Genomic DNA, 18,872 nt, shown 5'->3' with positions numbered 1-18,872 from the left:
GATTTGGGAGTCTAAAAATTGCAATTTCAGGCTTTTAGCTAATCCAAGGTAGTAGTTTTTTTGGGAAAAATTTTAGAATGTATCAGTTATATTGATGGCGTGTCATCTTCAATCAATCAAATAGATTCTTTTAAATCAATTCATCACATCAGGATTTAAAAAAATATTTTTGTTGCACTTTTTTCTTAGAAAGAAGAGATGTAATTGGCTTGTTATTGCTGATGTGATGCAAGCGTGACACAGTAGACTCTCTTATTTTTTTCGGAATAAAACATAAGTGGGGGCTTCCCCAGTGATGCTTCGTTGAAGAACCTCGATTCGCTAACGTATATAAGTTTTTGCCTTCATTCAAGAATTAAAAAGCTTAAATTCTAAAGAGAATGATTACAGTTTTTAGATAGTGACAAAATTAACACGTGACAATATATCTGAAGCTCCTCAACAAGGCTTTATTGGGGAGCTTTCTACTGAAGTTTTTCTCCTAAATTTTTAATTTCTTTCTTTTAGTAAATTATCCTTTTGGTTCTCAAACTATGAGACACGTGACGCTCTAGTTCTCAAACTTTGATTTGTAATAGTTTTTTACTCAAACTTTCAGAATTATTGTATTATTATAATTCAATTTAGTTGACTGAATATTAGTAACACTGATATAAGGACGTAAGTATTCAGCCTTTTCCAATTTTGAAAATTATTTTTTACAAACTGGCAGAGATTAGAAGTAGAGATATAGTGCAGTTACATAACATAGTAAGTCTGGGCTTAAGAAATTATTTTTCTAAATCATTTGGTGGTGATTAAACAAGCAATTTAATAAGCTAGTACAGAATCTTTGTCACTGGCTGCTTGAGCAGCATTTCCTCTTATCTTTGCTTATACTTTAGCTCCAATACTTTTTTTTCGAGAGAAAGATCGTATACTGTCCATTTTGTTTATATTTTCACAAATGAATGAAAATTTAGAGTAATTAAGTTTTGAGCTTGCAACCTCGCATACCAATTATTCTATAGACTGTTGGTTAGCTCCGATCTTTTGATTTTTTATAGTCGTGTCCTTTATATATATATAAATAGGAACTAGGCTAGAATACTATCAATAGCACCAAGTTATTGGTGTTATTAGGTTTTCAGTTTTTGGATGAAAAAATGTACGGTTAGGATGATGTGGGCTCTCTAAGGTTGAGTGAGTTATTGATTGAATAGTATAATCTAACAGATGAAAATAATCAAAGAATTTTAGGCTTCGTTTGGGATTGCGGGGAGATTGCGTTACGTGTGGTGGGAAAGTACGTTGGAAAAATACATTGTTTGTTTCCGTACGTTCCGCATATTGCGATGAATCGGTTACGATATATTTTCTGCGGTCCCATCGGAGAACGTAGAAATATGTCCCTATATGTTTTTTTCTCAACCCATTTTATCTAATAACGTTAGATAGACTTCAATATCAAACTAAGCCTAAATCTTACGGCGAAAAATTCGGTAGCATCAAACACTTTTAGTGTTATCGATAGCATCCCAGTTAGACTCTATAAATAGTCATTTTTGTAAGTCTCTTTTCTTTAAGAAGGAACCTTTGAGGATGAAAATAATCAAATGGTTAGGGTTGGTTTGATATATGATTGGTGTTGACATGATAATTTTTGTTTGAGTTAACAAAATTTTTGAAGGAGAGGACTTGATTAAAATAGTAAATAGATATTAGCAACCCAATAGCAAAAGTTAAAGAGGAGCCAAAAGGCTTTGCCCTAGTTGGCTAGGGCCTTCATTGGTGACCTTCTTTAATAAGATGTTCTATTGTTGACTTCACAGTCAAATTTTTTTTTTTTTTTCCTAAAACTCATTAAATAATATATTTTTAAATTTTTATGTCTAAAAGATAGTTGCAATTTAGTAATTGACTATACCTATTTGTTGTTGACTAAGAACTTGATGGCTGATATTTGAGGTCCAAGTTCATAGTTTATTTGCTTTATATTTTAATTAAATTTATTTTTTAAGAAACAAATGATTATTTTTCTCTCTCAAAAAAAAAAAAATCTTTTATTCCCTCCAAGAAAAAATCTTTTCTCTCAAAATATTTCCTCCCTCATTGAGCTAGTTAATTAGCTAAGTAATTTATTCATTAATATAATTAATACGAAACCTATTTTACAATTTATTAATTATTTTAATTTACTAAATTATTATTTTTTATAATTAATATATTAACTTATTTTCATAATTTTTAGTTAATTGATTAGTTAACAAACTAAATTATTATTTACTTCATTTTTTGATATTAATTGACTTAATAAAAAAAATTTATTTTCGTTATTCCGGTCTGGTAATTCAAATCCTATTTTTTTTATTCCTGAGAATAACATAATTTAGATCTAAACAAAAAAATTAATATAATTTTTATTTATTCTAAATAAATATATGTATCAGAAATAAATAAGAATAATTTATTTTCGAACTAAACGAAATTTATAAAAAGAGTATTTTGAGCCACTTATAGTGCAAGAAAAATCTTCTTCAATTATGATAGCTAGCAATGATGGACACTGTGAAGTGAACTGCTCCTGCACTTTTCTTTTCTTTTTTTTTTTTCTTTTCTTTTTCTTTTTTTTTTTTTTTTTTTTTTTTTTTTTTTTTTTTTTTTTTTTTTTTTTTTTTTTTTTTCTTTTTCTCCTTCTTAGTCTCCTACTCTCCTTCAAAGGGTTGACTCCTTCCCCAACAACTCACATTTAACAATGCATTGATTGGATAACTAAAAAGATTATTATAGTTTTTGTCCAAAACACAAACTCTAGAGAGAGAGAGAGAGAGAGAGAGAGAGAGAGAGAAGAGGACATGGTCTTCCATGTGGGACTTTTTTTTTTAAACGACCTTATAAAATTTTCTAATTGGATAAATAACTCTATAAATTTTATTTTTGACAAACTAATTCTTCTTTTGTCATATAGGAGTCACGCTGAAATTTTCTCTTAAAAACGGTAAACGATTCACTGCCTTCATAAATATGATTAATGATTCACCATCTTTCTAATTTTTCATAAAAACGGTGAATCATTTTTCATTTTTTACTTCTTTACAGTTTCTTTTTATATCTCATATATAATCTTAATAAATATATAAAAATTTTAATTAATAATCTTAACAATATGAAAACCCTAATAATCTATCAAAACAATCCTAACAATCAAATAAAAATTCTAATAATCCACGCATAATCCTAATAATTTCTTTTTTTTCTATTTTTTTTATAATCAACATACAATTCTAACAATTATGAAGATGGTGAATCGTTAACAGTCTTAATGAATGCGGTGAACGATTTACTGCCTTTAAAAGCCCTGAGACTCTTTCAGAATACGGTGAATAATTCATCGCGTTTCGAAAAATGATCCTACGTGGTTCTTATGTGACGAATAAAGGGTTACTTTGCCAAATAAAAATTTGACATGCTTTTTTCGCAAATTACAAACTTTTAGAGGGTTATTTTGTAAAAAATACCCTCTTAATAATAATATATTTATGGAGACTGACATGTGGGGCCAACCAAAAACTGGTGGGTCACCTGCTGCAGGACTTTTTTGTCCCTGCTTGTTGGGCAAGTTGTTGCATAGACCATGGTCTATTGAGTGTGTTCTAAACTCAAATCATGAAAGTGTTAAAAAAATTTTTTAAAAAAATTAAAGGTTTTTTTATGGGATCTATAGCCTCTAAATAGTTCATTGCATAGAATTATTTATAATGTTTAAAATTGTATTATCAAAACATCTAGTACTCGAAAAATTAATATAGAAAAAGAAAAAAATTATTTTTTGTTATGAAACAGAAAAATTATTAATCAATGCTTTTAATCGTCATAGATATCGTTCGAAAGTTTAGATTTTTATTAGAACTATATTTGTGGCAGAGTATTTGACAAAAAAAAAAATTATAATAAATTTAGGACATGAAGAAAGAAACTGTATTGTAGTCTGTAAAACTGTCAAATTTATAATAAAAAATGTTTGAAGACCGGTCCACGGTGGACCGGGATCATTTAGTAATCCAAATTAAGTAAACCACTCTACATTTTGGCTTCAAGTGTTTCACACCCACACACACATCTACATAAAATTTATAAGTAAATAAAAAAATTAAAAAAATTAAAAAGTATATAAATATATATATATATATATATATATATATATATATATATATATATATATATATAATGAAAAAGAAAAAATAAAAGCAGAAGAGGGGAGAAGCAAAAGAAGCATTTTTATTTTTTGCTTCTTCTTCTCCGTCGCTCTCTCCCCACTTCTCCCCCTCTCCTCCCTCCTCCGACGATCGCCGGAGCCTCGCCGGAGAATGGAGGAGGCGGCGCGGGCGGCGGAGGCGATGCTCCGGCGGGCGCTCTCCGAGGCGTCCGCGTCCAGGCCCCGCTGGTAAAAATCCCAAGCTTTTTCACCGGATTCGTGTTAATCGGTCTGTAAATTATTAGCTAGATCGATCAAAACCCTTGGGAGTAACGAGATCGAGGTCTCGGTCGTATCGTTTTGGGGATTTTGGGGTTTGATTTGGAGATGTTGGTTGGGATTTGTGAGCTAGGGTTTCTTGATGATTGTAGCGCTCGATTTAAGAAGAGATTGAGGCCATTGTGATGGATCGTACGAGGATTTAGCTTCTGTTTTTGTTGTAGATAAAAATGTGTGGAGACCCTCCCTCACCTATTGGCCTTTTTGAAATAGGGTTTGTTTGATGCCCCCCTCATATTCTATTTTGTCGATTTGCGTTGTTATGCTTAGGTTTGTTGAGGATTTCTGTCAAATACTATTGTTGTATGAACAATTTGTTGTTGGTTCTTGCAGTTTCATTTGCTAAAAAGATGATTAGAGCCATTGAACTTGAAGAAATCACTGTTGGATTTAGTAAAAGCACCCGAATTGTCGGATTAAGATCACTTGAATCAAAACATTCATGACCTGAGGGGTGTTAATTGAAAAAAAAAGAAAGAAGAAGAAGTTGAGAGGACCATTTCAAATTGGCCTCTATTTGAGTTTGTTCTCGACACATTGTGATGTTCGATCACTCTTTTTGCTCCAGGAAATTATGGAGCATGTGTGGTGTGTCAATGCTGCATTTGCTCACTGTTCATTTCGTTGCAAGCGTGTAGAATCAAATAGGTAAAAATGTACAGGGAAAGTGTGGAACATTTTGAAATAGATCTCTCAATTATTGTCCTCTTCATTGACATTTTTTTTACTTTTGATTCGCTTGACTTAGTCATCTCTACCAGTTAAATTGGGGTTTTGTGAAATCTCATAGTGGTTTTCAGTTGATTATACTCTAGATTTCGCTAACTTTTAACAGCTGCTAGCTAATCAAGCCGCAGATTTTGAGGAATCTCAAATTAAGTCAAGGAAAATAAGCTAAATCAATGAAACTAAAAGTTGAGTGGTGTCAATCATAGAAATATAGTTGGAGGATCCATTTCAAAATGGCGTATAATTGAGAGTGTTTCTTATTTTATGGCTTGAACAATCAGGATGAAAAAAATCAATTAAGATTGTTAATTAAAGGTTATTTCTGGCATGAGAAGCTAAAATGTATATACAGTGATATTCTGTTTGGAATTTTTGTTGGCACATGGAAAGCAACTAAATTTTATGAACCTTGTGCCGATCCTTGGTTCTATATTTGATATTTCATAATTCTGCTGTGATTCTTCCTTATTCTCATCTGGACCTTTGAGAGAGCCTTAGTTTGACAATTTTTCTTTCCTCATTTTAGTCAACTAAGTAGTGGGTCCCATGAATTAGATGGTACTGTATTAGTTGATTATAGCTCAGAGCCTTAGACTAGAGCACAACTTTACGATTTGGCCGTATGCAAGACTCTAGAAGGTTTACACCTAATTTTCTCGAACTTTTGCTTGGTCATGGATCAAAGTCAACCTATTGAATTAAATATATCAGGTTTTAGTTGATTCAGGTTTAGTAGGGTACTAGGGTTATTTTGGTTGGGTCATGATTTAAATTGAACTTCCAATCTATTATCAAATTGCACTTCTTTTATATCGAGCTCGTTGGATATCCCCTACTACTGTAAAGCCTTCGCATTGAATGAAGAGAGGAAATCCGTTTTGAGTATCTGAGTTGAGAGGGAATATTTAGTTGACTGAACTGAAGCATTGTTTTTTAATTATTAAGAAGAACAAGTGATAGCTTTATATGAGATGATTCTGCTTTCGTGCTTTGACTTATTTAGGTAAAGGTTTTCTCTCTTGGTTGTAAGAAGAGAGAGAAACTTGGACTTTAGGAGCTTCCAAGGTTCATGATCTGAAAAAATCTACTTTTTAACTTGTATTTTGACCTCTTAGGTCATGTTTTGTTAATGTTCTTAGGTCTTTTTTTTAATGTTCTTATAATGATTTGTGACCTCTTAGCTATTGACTAGATCAATTAAGGATACAGTTAGTACTTTGAGATCCTGTATCTATGTGAAATGAAGTATCTGTCTTTGTATCTAAACTTATTATTTTCAAAATATTTTTTCCCTCTGTTTGCTTTACAGTTAATTGACTAACTCATTTGAGTTGCAGGTTGATTCAGTTTCCTGCTACTGCAGAGTAGACACTGGCCTGAAAACTGTTGTAGGCGCTAGAAAGTTCGTACCTGGTGCAAAACTCTGCCTACAGCCGGATATCAAACCCAACGGGCCCCGGCCTAGGAACTCACGCCGCGACAGGTACAAAACCCAAGCACCTTTCTTGCCCGGCCTCCCCGACGATCTCGCCATTGCTTGCTTGATCCGCGTACCGCGAATCGAGCACCACAACCTTCGGTTAGTCTGTAAAAGATGGAATCGCCTTTTGTCTGGGAATTACTTTTATTCCTTAAGAAGAAAGCTAGGAATGGCGGAGGAATGGGTTTATGTTTTTAAGAGAGATCGAGATGGAAAAATATCGTGGCATGCCTTTGATCCCACATATCAGTTATGGAAATCTCTCCCGCCTGTCCCTCCGGAGTACGCAGAAGCCCTTGGGTTTGGTTGTGCCGTTCTGAGTGGCTGCTATCTCTACTTGTTTGGAGGTAAAGACCCATTACGAGGTTCGATGAGGCGAGTAGTCTTTTACAATGCGCGGACCAACAAATGGCATCGAGCACCAGATATGCTGAGAAAACGCCATTTCTTTGGTTCTTGTGTAATTAACAATTGCCTCTATGTTGCTGGTGGGGAGTGTGAAGGGATTCAGAGAACTCTCCGATCGGCTGAGTTTTACGATCCGAACAGAAACAGATGGACCTTTGTTGGCGAAATGAACAATGGAATGGTTCCATTTATTGGGGTTGTCTATGATAATAAATGGTTTTTAAAGGGGCTTGATTCTCATCGCCAGGTAGTTAGTGAATTCTATGCGCCGAGTTCCAACTCTTGGTATACGGCTTCCAACGGAATGGTCACCGGATGGCGAAACCCCAGTGTTTCGTTCAACGGGAGGCTTTATGCTGCTGATTGTAGGGACGGATGCAAAATTAGGGTTTACGATCGGTCTACCGATTCCTGGGCCAGGTTCACAGATAGCAAGCATCATTTAGGCAATTCACGTGCCTTTGAGGCTGCAGCCTTGGTTTCTATAAATGGTAAGCTTGGGATTGTTCGGAACAATATGAGTATTAGTTTAGTCGATGTATTGAATCCAGGATTGAGTATAGAAACAAATAGCGCGCGTGCGTGGGAAACAATTGCAGTGAAAGGACAGATTAAGTCCTTCGTCGCGAATCTGTGGTCGAGCATTGCGGGGCGGAGCGGGCTGAAGAGCCACATTGTTCATTGTCAGGTGCTTCAGGTCTGAGGATATGTTTTTTTTGTCTTGATTTTTGGAAGACTAAATAGCAGAGATTTATAAATGCCCATCGGCTCTGATGTCTGGTATCAACAGGCCCATCTCAATTTGCGGGAATATGCAGCTGAGAAATCTTAGTTTCGGAGGTCGAGGTCGAGGACATCGATCCTTCTCCTGATTAGTATTGGAAATCAATGTTTTTGTTCCTTCTAAGATTCTTGAGTAAAACACATGGAAAGGTTACCAGGACCACCAACCTCAGAGGTGAAAATGCTTCACCACTAGCTCATTCAGAGACACTGAAGAAAGGAAAAAAGAAAGGAAGGGCGAAAGGACGAGCATGTTTCGCATCTAATGCTTGTTTATGCACGCTGGAGCACTCAAAGCGCGGAGACGTATTCGTCGCTAAAATTTGAGATAGATCTTGATCATGATCTTGTTTGTCATATCATTGGGTATACTTCCTGTATGCCCTATTTGGTTCCCCTTTTGTTGGTAGAAGATACTGGGGTACATTTTCTGAAACTCTTGTTCTTTGTAGACCCTGTTTATGAAGTAAATTAGGATTTTGGTTCTCTCAAATTCGCTGTATATTGCTTTGAATGAGAAGAATTGTACTTATGATTCGATAACTAGCATCACTAAATCAGATGCCTTTTGTAATATAGCTGAAGTTAATTTTCGATTCTGGGGTGATTTCCTGAGTGGTGCATTTTTTGACAGCTGATTTTTTCTTCCCAAAGTTAAAGTTCTATTACCCGATGCATGTGAAAATAGAGAAAACGATGAATGTATGTTGCTGCGGCGGAAAGCTAGATGAATGCATGTTGCTGCGGCGGAAAGCTAAAATGAGCTTTTTTGGGTTGCGGACTTTTTGCTTCTTGTTTTTCTTGAAGCTGTTGGAATGATATATATATATATATATATATATGAGTAGGGCTACTGTGCTATTAGGAGCACAACAGCCCTTGTGCTCCTAACATTCTAACCACCCATCAAATCTGATGAGTGATTAGAATGAGACAGGAAGGAGATATTGAAGAGAAATTCCCATCAAATCTGATGGGTGGTTAGAAATTGAAACACCTAATTTCTCTTCNGGCTGCTATCTTATTAAGAGGATAGTAGCCCTACTCTATGTATATATATATATAGAGAGAGAGAGAAAGAGAGAGAGAGCTAGGCTGCTATATTATCGGTAGCACGGATGCCTCCGTGCTACAAAGTTGTTTTCAATGATGTCACTTTCAAATCGACGATCGGCTCCGTTAGACTTGATCTACACTATTGAAAGTATTTGGAAACTAAATTTCATAATCTTTCGGTACATTACCTATCAAACGAGTAGTCTAAAAATAAACGGTTGTAAATAAAATTCTCATAAAAATGATGATAGAAGACTTGAATTTAAGATTAGAGGTACTGATCTTACTCTAAATAGTAAAAAAAAAATTCTATAAAAATTTCATCTGAATTGAATTATTTTACACCATTAAATTTACAAATGCATCACATCTATTATTAAAATTGTCAATTTTGAGACCTTTTTAATCATTAGCCAAATAATGTCGAAGAATTCTGAAATTTAATTTCCAAATACTTTCAATAGTGTAAATCAAATCTAACGGAACTAATCGTCGATTTAAAAGCCGCATCATCGAAAACAACTTGGTAGCACAGAAGCCTCCGTGCTACCGATAGTATAGCAGCCGGACTCTCTCTCTCTCTCTCTCTATATATATATATAGAGTTATATATATATATACTGTTAGTGCTTCTTCAAAATAGTTTTTCGAACCTAACCTCTTTAGAAGCTCCAGGTGCTCTAGCAACGACAAAGAGTAAATAAGATAAAACAAAAGAGCTTTAGGCCATCTGAAAGTGTACCACAAAATCCGATAAATTAGGAAGTGGAAGAAAACGCAAGAAAATATTATTACAAACAATTCCATGGTGCAACTATTTGAGAAAGGCTCTAAACGATAATAAACTAAACTCACCACTCAAATTATGCCTATGAGATCAAGGTCCAGAACATTTGTACAAATGAAGCTCCTCACAAAACTAGCATTTATTCATTTGTTACCTCCCTGAATTACTAGCTAAACACATACATATACGCCGCTGGAAAATGCAATATTTAAATTGCGTTAGGCAGAGTGTGGTATTTTGATCGCCATCCTCTGTGCAAGCCACGGCCTGTCAGGATCCGGGTCGATAAAAGAGTGGGCGAGAAATTGCTCGGCCTCCTCGTCGAGAAGCTCTCGAGCCCATGTGACTCGGTTCGCAGGGCGATAACCTGGCCCCGAGCATCTGCAAGCAGTAAGGAGAACTAAAAGTGAGACAGGTAATGGCGCCAAACAAAATCACTTCTGTAAAAGCCATCCACCTATTGATATCTGTAGGTACTTCGAGATTATAATGAATCTTCAACAGCTTTTTACAGTACTAGAAGCAAAAGTTTCAAATTAGAACTTTTACTTTGATAGTCGAAAAGGCCATTTCAACCGCTCACCGTGACAAAAGATTTAAAACTTTGTTTGCCAAATGCTTGGCTGCTGCTTTTCAGAGTTGAGAAACAGTTCCAGAGGCTACGGAAAACCGTCACTGAATAACCATTTGCGAAGCTAAACATACCTGTACTCGTAAAAGCAAGCACTTCGCTCATTCTCGCATTTGTCCCAGTTATTCCACCCAACCGGTCTAATGCACGCATCCATCCATGTGTATGCAAAAACCACCCTTCCAAAAGGTCCCCACGGCCGCCCGAGATACATGTATGAAGTGCTACCGTTACCGGTAATAACACATCTGAGTTGTTTTATTGGTGAGTGCCACAAAGAAGCAGAGGAAACAAATAAGTAAATAAATAAATAGATAACGCTAGCAATAGCAGGGGAATAATTAGGAAGTATGAGCTCCAATTGTATGATTATTATGCTTATTATGTTGCCAAATGAATAGTTTGAGAATTTATTACAGATTCTAATTGTTTTTTACAATTCTAATAATAAACACCATTTATCACGGCCCAAAACACTAAGGCACACATTGGTGAAAAACAATCGCTATAATGGATTACTGAATTTAATTTACCATGGGCTATAACATAAAGCAGAAGAAAAAAGATGATCGATCACAAGATCACCTCAAGAACACATAACCAGTCGATTCCTGAGGTGTTTTCCGGCTTTGAGCAGTTATAAATCCTGGGGATTTGCAATAGATGTGACAATGTTCTAAAAAGGCTGTCGAATTCCCGAATATGAAGTCCACGCTCCCTTCGATGTAGCAGTCACGTAGATATTGTTTCCCATAATGTAAATACAAAGTATCCTGCGTGGTTTGTTTAAAGAAATATATGAACCACAACCTTAACAATGATAATATTTTTCGATACCAGAACAAGGGGAACGCTTGTATATAATTGTAAACTTGATGTACAAGTATACCCAACATCCCATTTTTGAGTCAAATATCATTATGGACGACAATTGTTCCTCGCAGTCAAAATCAGCAACTTCTAAATCACTTCATAAAAGATGAATTCAAACATGTAGTTAGGAATTAGACGACTTGTCCTTTCCCCTCTTTTAAATTACTAAACACAACTGAAGTAAGACATCTTAGGACCGATTTGGTCATCTGTGAATGCAATATGACACAAAATAAACATCCCGATAGTGATTTTTCTCAAGATAGCAAGATCATTGAAGCGTGAGTTGCACATAAATTCTCTATCCTTGTCGTGAAAGGAGAAGGTTATACTTATGGTCTTTTGACACTTAAACTCAAACCTACATGAGAAGTATTCATAAACCCAAATTTGTGACATGAAAAGAAACTAACAAAAAATCACTTCAAAAAGGAGGTGAAAAAAAAGGAAAAAAGATAACAGAATCCCCAAAACAGTATATCTTTGGGACCATTATCTTCCTACGTGAACAAAAGAAACCAAGCATGGAAGCTCAAACTAATGAAGAATTAGTACACCAAAAACTTCAGGTTCTTAATCAAGATTTAGTAAAGCAAAGCTAGTTAAACAGTTGAAGTGACCAAAATACACAAATTCAACAGTGACATAGTGAACTATTGGTAATCTTACTAACATACATCACAACCGTAGTTACGCATTCAAATTGGAAAAAAGAGCGACAGGGAGGAACAATTACTTGCCACCCGAGGAACCTGCAATTATAGAAGGCACAACGATCGGCAGTCACTCTGATTGCCACGGCCTGACCCGAGCCCTGCGAAATCATGGCAAAATGTAAACAACTCTGGCAGAAAAGGCATTGACTACTAAGAGGGAACAGGGAAAAGTGCGAAAAACCAGCAACTAACGTATTTTGCAATGGCGCGTAAACTTGAAAATTTTTGCTAGTGCTGCCTAGTCTTTTAGCTTGTTCAATTTCTAACTTTCTTACATACAATGGAATAGTTTGTAACACGACGGAATATTCTATTAATTTTTGCATAGAAACCACTAAATTTTCGTAGAAATGACGCGAATTTCCGACATCAAAGATATGGAAAGGTAAAGGAGTAGTATCGAAATTTTAAAGTGCAGATGCCTATTTCAAAATGCGCAATGATTTGCATGAGGTCCATACATTAGTACATAAAAAGAAAAGAGGGAAAAACACCTGAGGAGCAGAATTCTCGAAGGTGATATTCTCCGCAATGAAATCCTCTCCCTCCACAATGACGGTTCCGCATCCGAAGGTCCCCGTTCCAATTACGCGAGAAGACTATGGAGAAGAGGAAGAAGATAATTGAGCTAAGTTAGTCTATGCCCGAAAGTGTTAGCGGGAAATCCTACAAGGAAACATAAACAGAAGCGAGCTAATGGAATGCATCGGGGGATCAACACCATCAGTCAACTGAACTTCTTAGTAAGTTTCACTCAGCTCACCAAACTTCAGTTTTCATCTACTACGGCACTGTAATTTGTGTCTCAATGAATCCATTCCGCCAAACTCGGTTTAACTTCTCCAACAGAGCGATGATGTGCCAGCTAACTCAGTAAGCCAAAACTTGACCGTCATGTGACATTCAAGAGATGGTACAATAATGATGTGGTAATTGACTCAACCGCAGCATCATCTCAAGACTCCAATAATAATAATAATTCAACCACCACATCATCTTGTAAACACGACATGGCAAAACCATAGCAGTTAAGCAACATCCATGTCATATTCAAAAAATAATATAATGACTGATTGGAACGGAAATTGAAGTCCAGTGATTTAAACAGATCTTCCTAATAAAATTAGTGTGGTAAAAGACAAAGAGCCTGTTGAGGCAGAAGCGACTTACAGTAAAATCATTTTATTAAAATCTCTTCTACAAATTCTCTCTGCAGCGGCAGAAGCGTCAGACTTTTCCCTTTTTAAAGTGCAGCTGAAAGCAGAAGTGGATCGTCTGCGCCACCAGCAAGGTGTTTGCGGGAATGCCTCAACGAGACTTGGCGTAGAGCGAGCGAAAGAGAGAAGAGAGATTGTTGCAGCTGAAAGCAGAAGCGGATGCGGAAGCAGAGCGTCTGTGCCGCCCGCAAGGTGTTTGTGGGAATGCCTCAACGAGTCTTAGCGCAGAGAGAGAGCGCGACTGTTGCAGCTAAAAGCAAAAGCAGAAGCGGAAGCGTCTGCGGCGCCCGTAAGGTGTTCGTGGGAATGGCCCAACGAGAGTTGGGGTGGGTCTTAACTCTTAAGCGCCATTACCTGGTGGTGGTTGATGCGCCCGGCGGTGTTGTCCCAGGAGATGACGGTGGTCTCGGGGCGCGCGGCGGCGAAGGTGATGAGGTTCTTGGTCTTGGGCACGTAGACGGGCTCGCGGTAAACCCCCGGCGCGATGGCGATCACCGTGCGCACGCGGTTCCCCAGCGGCACCGCGTCCACCGCGTCCTGCACCCGCGCGAACTCCCCCGCTCCCCCTCCTCCCCCCGCCGCCGACACCCGCAGCACCCGCTGCGCCATCTCGCCCTCCGCCGCCGCCGCCGCCTCCTCGTCCTCCGCCTCGGCGCCGACGCTGATAAATCGTTCGTTCGGGGTCCAAAGAGTCCGCGCTCGTCAAACGTTGTTGCGCACAAACTATGAATGGACTTCGACACCTCGATCCGATGAGAGTTATTTGCATACGCGTTCCTGCAAACATAGTAAATTACAGAAACAGCTCTACAAAACGAAAATTCTATAAGTTGTCCCTGCAAAAATTTTAAGTTATGCAGATATGTCTCTACTGTTAAATATGTTAAAAAAATTTCGTTAGCCACAGTTAAAAACTTAACCATGGTTAATTAATAACGTAAATTGACGGTTTTACCCTTCTTCCTCTTCCTTCTCTTTCTCTTCCATTTTCTTCGTTGCTGGTGACGGCGGCGGCGGCAGCGGCAGCGGCAGCGGCAGCGAACCCTCTCCCTCTTCCTCTTCCTCTTCCTCTTCTTCTCCCTCTTCCTCTCCTTCTTTCTCTTCTCTTTTTTTCGTCGCCGGCGAATCCAACCCCGCGCCGCCGCCGTCCACTCCCGTGGCCCGAAGAGGGAGAGAAAGGAAAGGGGAAGAGAAATATTTTGGAAGGATATATTTGTGAGGGCAATAAAGTCATTTCACAAGAAAACTGTTAAAAAATTAACAGTTTCCTAACAGATTTCAACCAGAGGTGCATATCTGCATAACTTAGGACTTTTGTAGGAATAACTTATGGAATTTCTATTTTGCAGGAATATTTTTATAATTCATCATATTTGTAGGGACGTGTATGCAAATAATCCAATAAGTAAATATTCAAGGAGTTCGTTTTTCTTTTTCCTTTTTCTTTTTTTCACACTTTTTTTTTTCTGCTGATGTGGCATTTTTAATATCATTTTTTTTAATTTATAGATCCCATTATAATTATTAAAAAAAAAATTTATATCTTTTTAAAAAAAAGAGAGATGTGATTCGCTGTTTATTGGTGCGTTGGTATAAAGAAATTGAATATATAAATAATTTATTTTATTGCGTGCATTCTAGAATTTCAAACGTGCATGATTTTTTTTACTTAAAATATAATTAGAAAGATAAATTTATTATTTTTATTATTTTTAATTATTGTGATACTGTGATTAGAACTATAATTAATTTGAATGTGTTTTCAACTACGACAGTTAAACCTTCTTATGTAGTTCCTGTTACGACAGTTTGGTTCAAATGTTTTAAACTAAATACCATGTTTGGATTAAATACTATTTGGCCTACCACAACTAAACCTAAGGGCCAAAAAACATATAGTCAATATTATTTTTTCACTATCAAAGAAATTCCAATTTCGCTCTAATTATATTGCAATTATAATTCTGTATAGTTATAATCGCGTACAACCAAACAATTTGTAATTGAACTATCGTTCCTATGCCGTTTATAGTACGCATGATGGGTCGGTGATTCGCGATCCTTCTTATCATTGCCTTGATGCTTTCTCTCTCAAAAGGAGTGGTGTTGCTTTCAGATTCGGATGGTAAGAGATTCTGATGCATCGCTATAAATGTTACGGTGTCTATCATATTCAAAATGAAAACTGATTATTGATTGTTTTCGTCTTTTATACTCTCGCTTTGAGCAATGCTATCCACTCTATATATAGGTGTAAACTTTACATCTACATCAAGAAAGCTTATGCAAGCATTCTGCATATTTTCAATCATTTTTTCTCTATTTTCAATCAAAATCAATACACGTAAAAATCGTAAATTATAGAATAATTATTAATGTGGTGTAGCAGGTTCAAATTAGAGGTATATAAACAAAAGCTCATTTCGATACACGTGCATTTTTTTTAAATTTGAATTTTAGTATTAGTATAAAGTAAGAATTTTCTCTACCAACCCAATATTAAATCTACGAAACTTAATTAAATTAGTGTTAAAAGTTTTAAAATTATAAAATATTAATTTAAAAAAAATAAGTTGAGGAGGCTATGCCAAAATATCCTATAGTTGAAGGGCTCTCCATTATTTTCGTCCACTTCTTCTCCCCTTTTAAAGTGGGCGATCAGGGTTTAGCTCGTCCCCGCCATGGCGATTAGGGTTTTAGTTCGCCGCTCCATCCCCTCCAAATTCGCTCCAATCTCGCCCAATTCGCTTCAAAAAATCCGATTTTCCTCTCAATCCCCCGATTTTCCGCGTAAATGTCCCCCGAGATATTCTCCATGGACCTCTCCTTACTCGAATCAGATCGCCATCGCCAGTCTCCTGCGGAGGTACGGATTTCCCCAATCCAATCTCCACGAATTCGTCCAAAGAAACCGATTTGTGTCAGATTTTAACCCTTCCGATGTCGAGAATTGCATTAAGATCCTCCTATCCTTCGGATTCTCGCAAAACTCCCTTTTGTCGATCGTTTCCTCTTGCCCTATGGCTCTGGATCTCGAATTCTTGCGAAAATGGCAGGGCTTTTTCTCCGAATTAGGTCCTATTCCTCCTTCCGTAGTCCAGAAACTTCTTGAACAATCTGGAAAGTTTAGTATCAGGCCGGATGATCTTCGCCCGATTCTACGGTTCATGAAAGATATGGGCTTTAGGAATGAAACTTTAAGAAGACTATTGGGGGAGTTGCCTTTGGGGTTGTTGAAGGATTCGGCTGAAATTGGCGATAAAGTTGACATTTTGAAACGAATCGGACTTGATATAGATGAGATTGATCGAATTTGCTGTAGTTTTCCGGGTTACTTTGCTCTTGACTTCGAAGGTAGTTTGAGGCTCTTATTTCAAGAGTTTTATGATTTGGGTTTTACCCAACATGAGGTTAGAAAGGCAATAAATGAAGATCCGAGGCTTCTTTTAAGCATGGAAGTCGGAGAGCTTTCGCGGTGCATGGAATTGCTCAAAAGCTTAAAATGCAGGCATAATGTAAAAGAGAAGATCTTTAGTAGGGGTTATTTAAGAGCCGTGATCGACGTAAAGCTTAGAGTGGATGGCTTGCACAGGCATGGTTTGATTCTTAGAGATGCTTTTAAGATATTGTTCGTGGAGCCAAGAATAATTTTATATGATTTAGAGGACATAGAAAAGAAGATTGACTTCTTGCTCCACAAGATAAAGTTTTGTATCGAGTATCTAATTGAATGTCCTGAGTATTTAGGGGTAAATCTTGAGAAGCATATAATTCCACGCTACAATGTGATTGTTTACTTGAGATCCATAGGAGGTCTTGGCGATGAGGTGGGAATGAAGCATTTTGTGAAGCTTAGTAGGCTAAAGTTCTATAACTTGTTTGTGAAGCCATACCCTGAGTGCGAAAAGATGTTTGGAGGACCAAAGAGAGAAGTTGAAGTTAGACCGCGGCATCCTACTGCCATGTGGAAGCTGTTTAAGCCCCAGAGATACCCCGATTCTAAAGAAGATGTGAATAACATGAAGCTGTTTATGGAGTCTCTTGTGTAATACCGGTGCTGCTGGGGGTCTATTTGACCTGGTATAGCTTTTGCAGTAGTGCAATTGTAGTAGCAGCTATCCGAAGAAACAGATGAAACATTCCTGCTGCAGGAAAAGCACAAGTTTCAAATTGGAACTTTGCTTTTGGGTTCTGTATGCTCCCATCGCAGCAAAAGATCTAGACTTTTTGTTTGCCAAATGCCTAGTAGCTACTTGTTGGATTATTCCAGAACAGCAGACCTAATAGGCATTATGATGTTGGTTCTATAGGTAAGCAAAACAGAAAAACGGTGAGAATTCAAAAGGTATTGGTATATTTTAGGATGATCTTGACTGAATCTTGCTTGTAAAAGAAAAATGTATTACAATACTCCCCAACTCAATGTGCATGCGAATGAAAATCAAGTTTGAATTCCATAGCAAATCTTTGAGCACTGAATAATTTGAAGTTTTGTTTGAGATCTGCCTCATTATGGATGTTAGTTCAAAAGTTGCAGCTAGAACAATACATACATTAATGAAGCAAATTTAAACTTTGAGATGGAAAGGCATCCTCCTAACAGCAGAGAAACTCATGATTATTCATTCACATGGGTAACAATATGTTAATACTTGCGTCTCTTTGCATGGTATTGATATTGAATGGGCTCGCATTCGATGCTTTAAATAATTTCTGTGCTATATGGTTCATAGAAGTCTCTATTTTGGTTAATAGAACCACCATATTCAACTGAAAAAGCAGAACAGCTGCTGAAATGTCAAGCTTATTCAAGTGAAGTTTAGTTGCAAGGATTTCATCATTTAGAAGTTAATGAGAAGAACCCAGTGCCTATTTCTAATTTCGTGAGGTTCGGTGCTCTTAACATAAGATGTTCTGTTCTATAAGAATGAATCCATTATGTTTTGATGAGTCAGTAGCAGTGCACTCATTTCATCAAGTTGCCTTGGATTCTCTTTTCCTATATTCTTCTAATTGACTTAAGATTCTACTTGTTATAACAAGCTCTTAACTCTTGAAGATAATAGCTGGCAAAGCCAGCTGTTGCAAAGCATTTTTAAAGCACTCGTGAAACTTCACGGTCTCTGCTAATAAACTAAACAACTTCTCTTGATATCATTAAGAGTGAACAGAGAAGCAGAAAATAACCAATAACAAAGTTCGCCGACGTATATAATTTGAACAAACCACAATAATGTTGTTGCATTTGTTGATTGTATGAGTTTGTACCACAGCTCTGTAAGATTAGTGTATTTATCTTACAATTTTAGCTAATAGTTCGGTCTTTTAAGATTTTGAAGCATTAATGTACTAACTCCTGCAACATTGTTTTTCGTATCGTTTACTCTTGTAATCATTTACTGTTTGTTAAGAGAACTCTAGATCAGCCAATTGGGAATTAGTTTGCGAAATGCAAACCCACTATTATTTCCAGAAGAGAAAAAGAAACAGAATGTTAGAGTGCAAAAGAGTTGCAGATATAATGAGATGAATCAAGAATTTTGATGGACAAAGTTTGAACTGGAAGAATATATGGGCTTTAACAAGCTGCATTTTGGCAAACTTTATGTAACAAGATGATAACTAACAAAGCACTTTTTGGGAATTGTGTAGGTGGAAAATTCACAAAAAATGTCATTG

At 36.7% G+C, this 18,872-nt stretch overlaps 3 protein-coding genes across 3 annotated transcripts; 2 read left to right on the top strand and 1 right to left on the bottom strand.

Annotated features, from left to right (window-relative positions):
• LOC109718482 (F-box/kelch-repeat protein At1g55270-like) lies at positions 3,531-8,528 on the top strand. Its single transcript, XM_020244739.1, has 4 exons — positions 3,531-3,598; positions 4,231-4,423; positions 6,580-7,827; positions 7,921-8,528. Exons 1-4 carry the CDS (start codon positions 3,531-3,533, stop codon positions 7,960-7,962), a joined length of 1,551 nt encoding a protein of 516 aa, XP_020100328.1. The 3' UTR covers positions 7,963-8,528.
• On the bottom strand, positions 9,724-13,949 carry LOC109718894 (pectinesterase 31). The gene is made up of 6 exons (XM_020245365.1): positions 13,548-13,949; positions 12,471-12,575; positions 11,997-12,074; positions 10,973-11,160; positions 10,462-10,635; positions 9,724-10,137 (listed from the first exon to the last, which is right to left on the bottom strand). Exons 1-6 carry the CDS (start codon positions 13,800-13,802, stop codon positions 9,975-9,977), a joined length of 963 nt encoding a protein of 320 aa, XP_020100954.1. The 5' UTR covers positions 13,803-13,949; the 3' UTR covers positions 9,724-9,974.
• Positions 15,387-18,147, top strand: LOC109718893 (transcription termination factor MTERF15, mitochondrial). Its single transcript, XM_020245364.1, has 2 exons — positions 15,387-15,426; positions 15,876-18,147. Exons 1-2 carry the CDS (start codon positions 15,423-15,425, stop codon positions 17,240-17,242), a joined length of 1,371 nt encoding a protein of 456 aa, XP_020100953.1. The 5' UTR covers positions 15,387-15,422; the 3' UTR covers positions 17,243-18,147.

This window comes from Ananas comosus, linkage group 12, assembly GCF_001540865.1.
Source record: "Ananas comosus cultivar F153 linkage group 12, ASM154086v1, whole genome shotgun sequence".
NCBI classification, from domain to species: Eukaryota; Viridiplantae; Streptophyta; class Magnoliopsida; order Poales; family Bromeliaceae; genus Ananas; species Ananas comosus.
Note: the sequence above shows the minus strand (reverse complement) of the source record. Positions and strands in the feature narration are given on the sequence as shown.

What these genes read in the sequence shown, in the direction of transcription:
- LOC109718894 (XM_020245365.1), bottom strand. Translation starts at nt 13,802, where the DNA reads ATGGCGCAGCGGGTGCTGCGGGTGTCGGCGGCGGGGGGAGGAGGGGGA. An exon ending in ACTGGTTATGTGTTCTTGAG is followed by an intron (nt 10,636 to 10,972) that starts GTGATCTTGTGA and finishes AAAACAACTCAG; the next exon opens with ATGTGTTATTACCGGTAACG. An exon ending in GCTTGCTTTTACGAGTACAG is followed by an intron (nt 10,138 to 10,461) that starts GTATGTTTAGCT and finishes TACTGCTTGCAG; the next exon opens with ATGCTCGGGGCCAGGTTATC.
- LOC109718482 (XM_020244739.1), top strand. Translation starts at nt 3,531, where the DNA reads ATGTGGGGCCAACCAAAAACTGGTGGGTCACCTGCTGCAGGACTTTTT. An exon ending in TGTCCCTGCTTGTTGGGCAA is followed by an intron (nt 3,599 to 4,230) that starts GTTGTTGCATAG and finishes AAATAAAAGCAG; the next exon opens with AAGAGGGGAGAAGCAAAAGA. An exon ending in TCCGCGTCCAGGCCCCGCTG is followed by an intron (nt 4,424 to 6,579) that starts GTAAAAATCCCA and finishes TTTGAGTTGCAG; the next exon opens with GTTGATTCAGTTTCCTGCTA.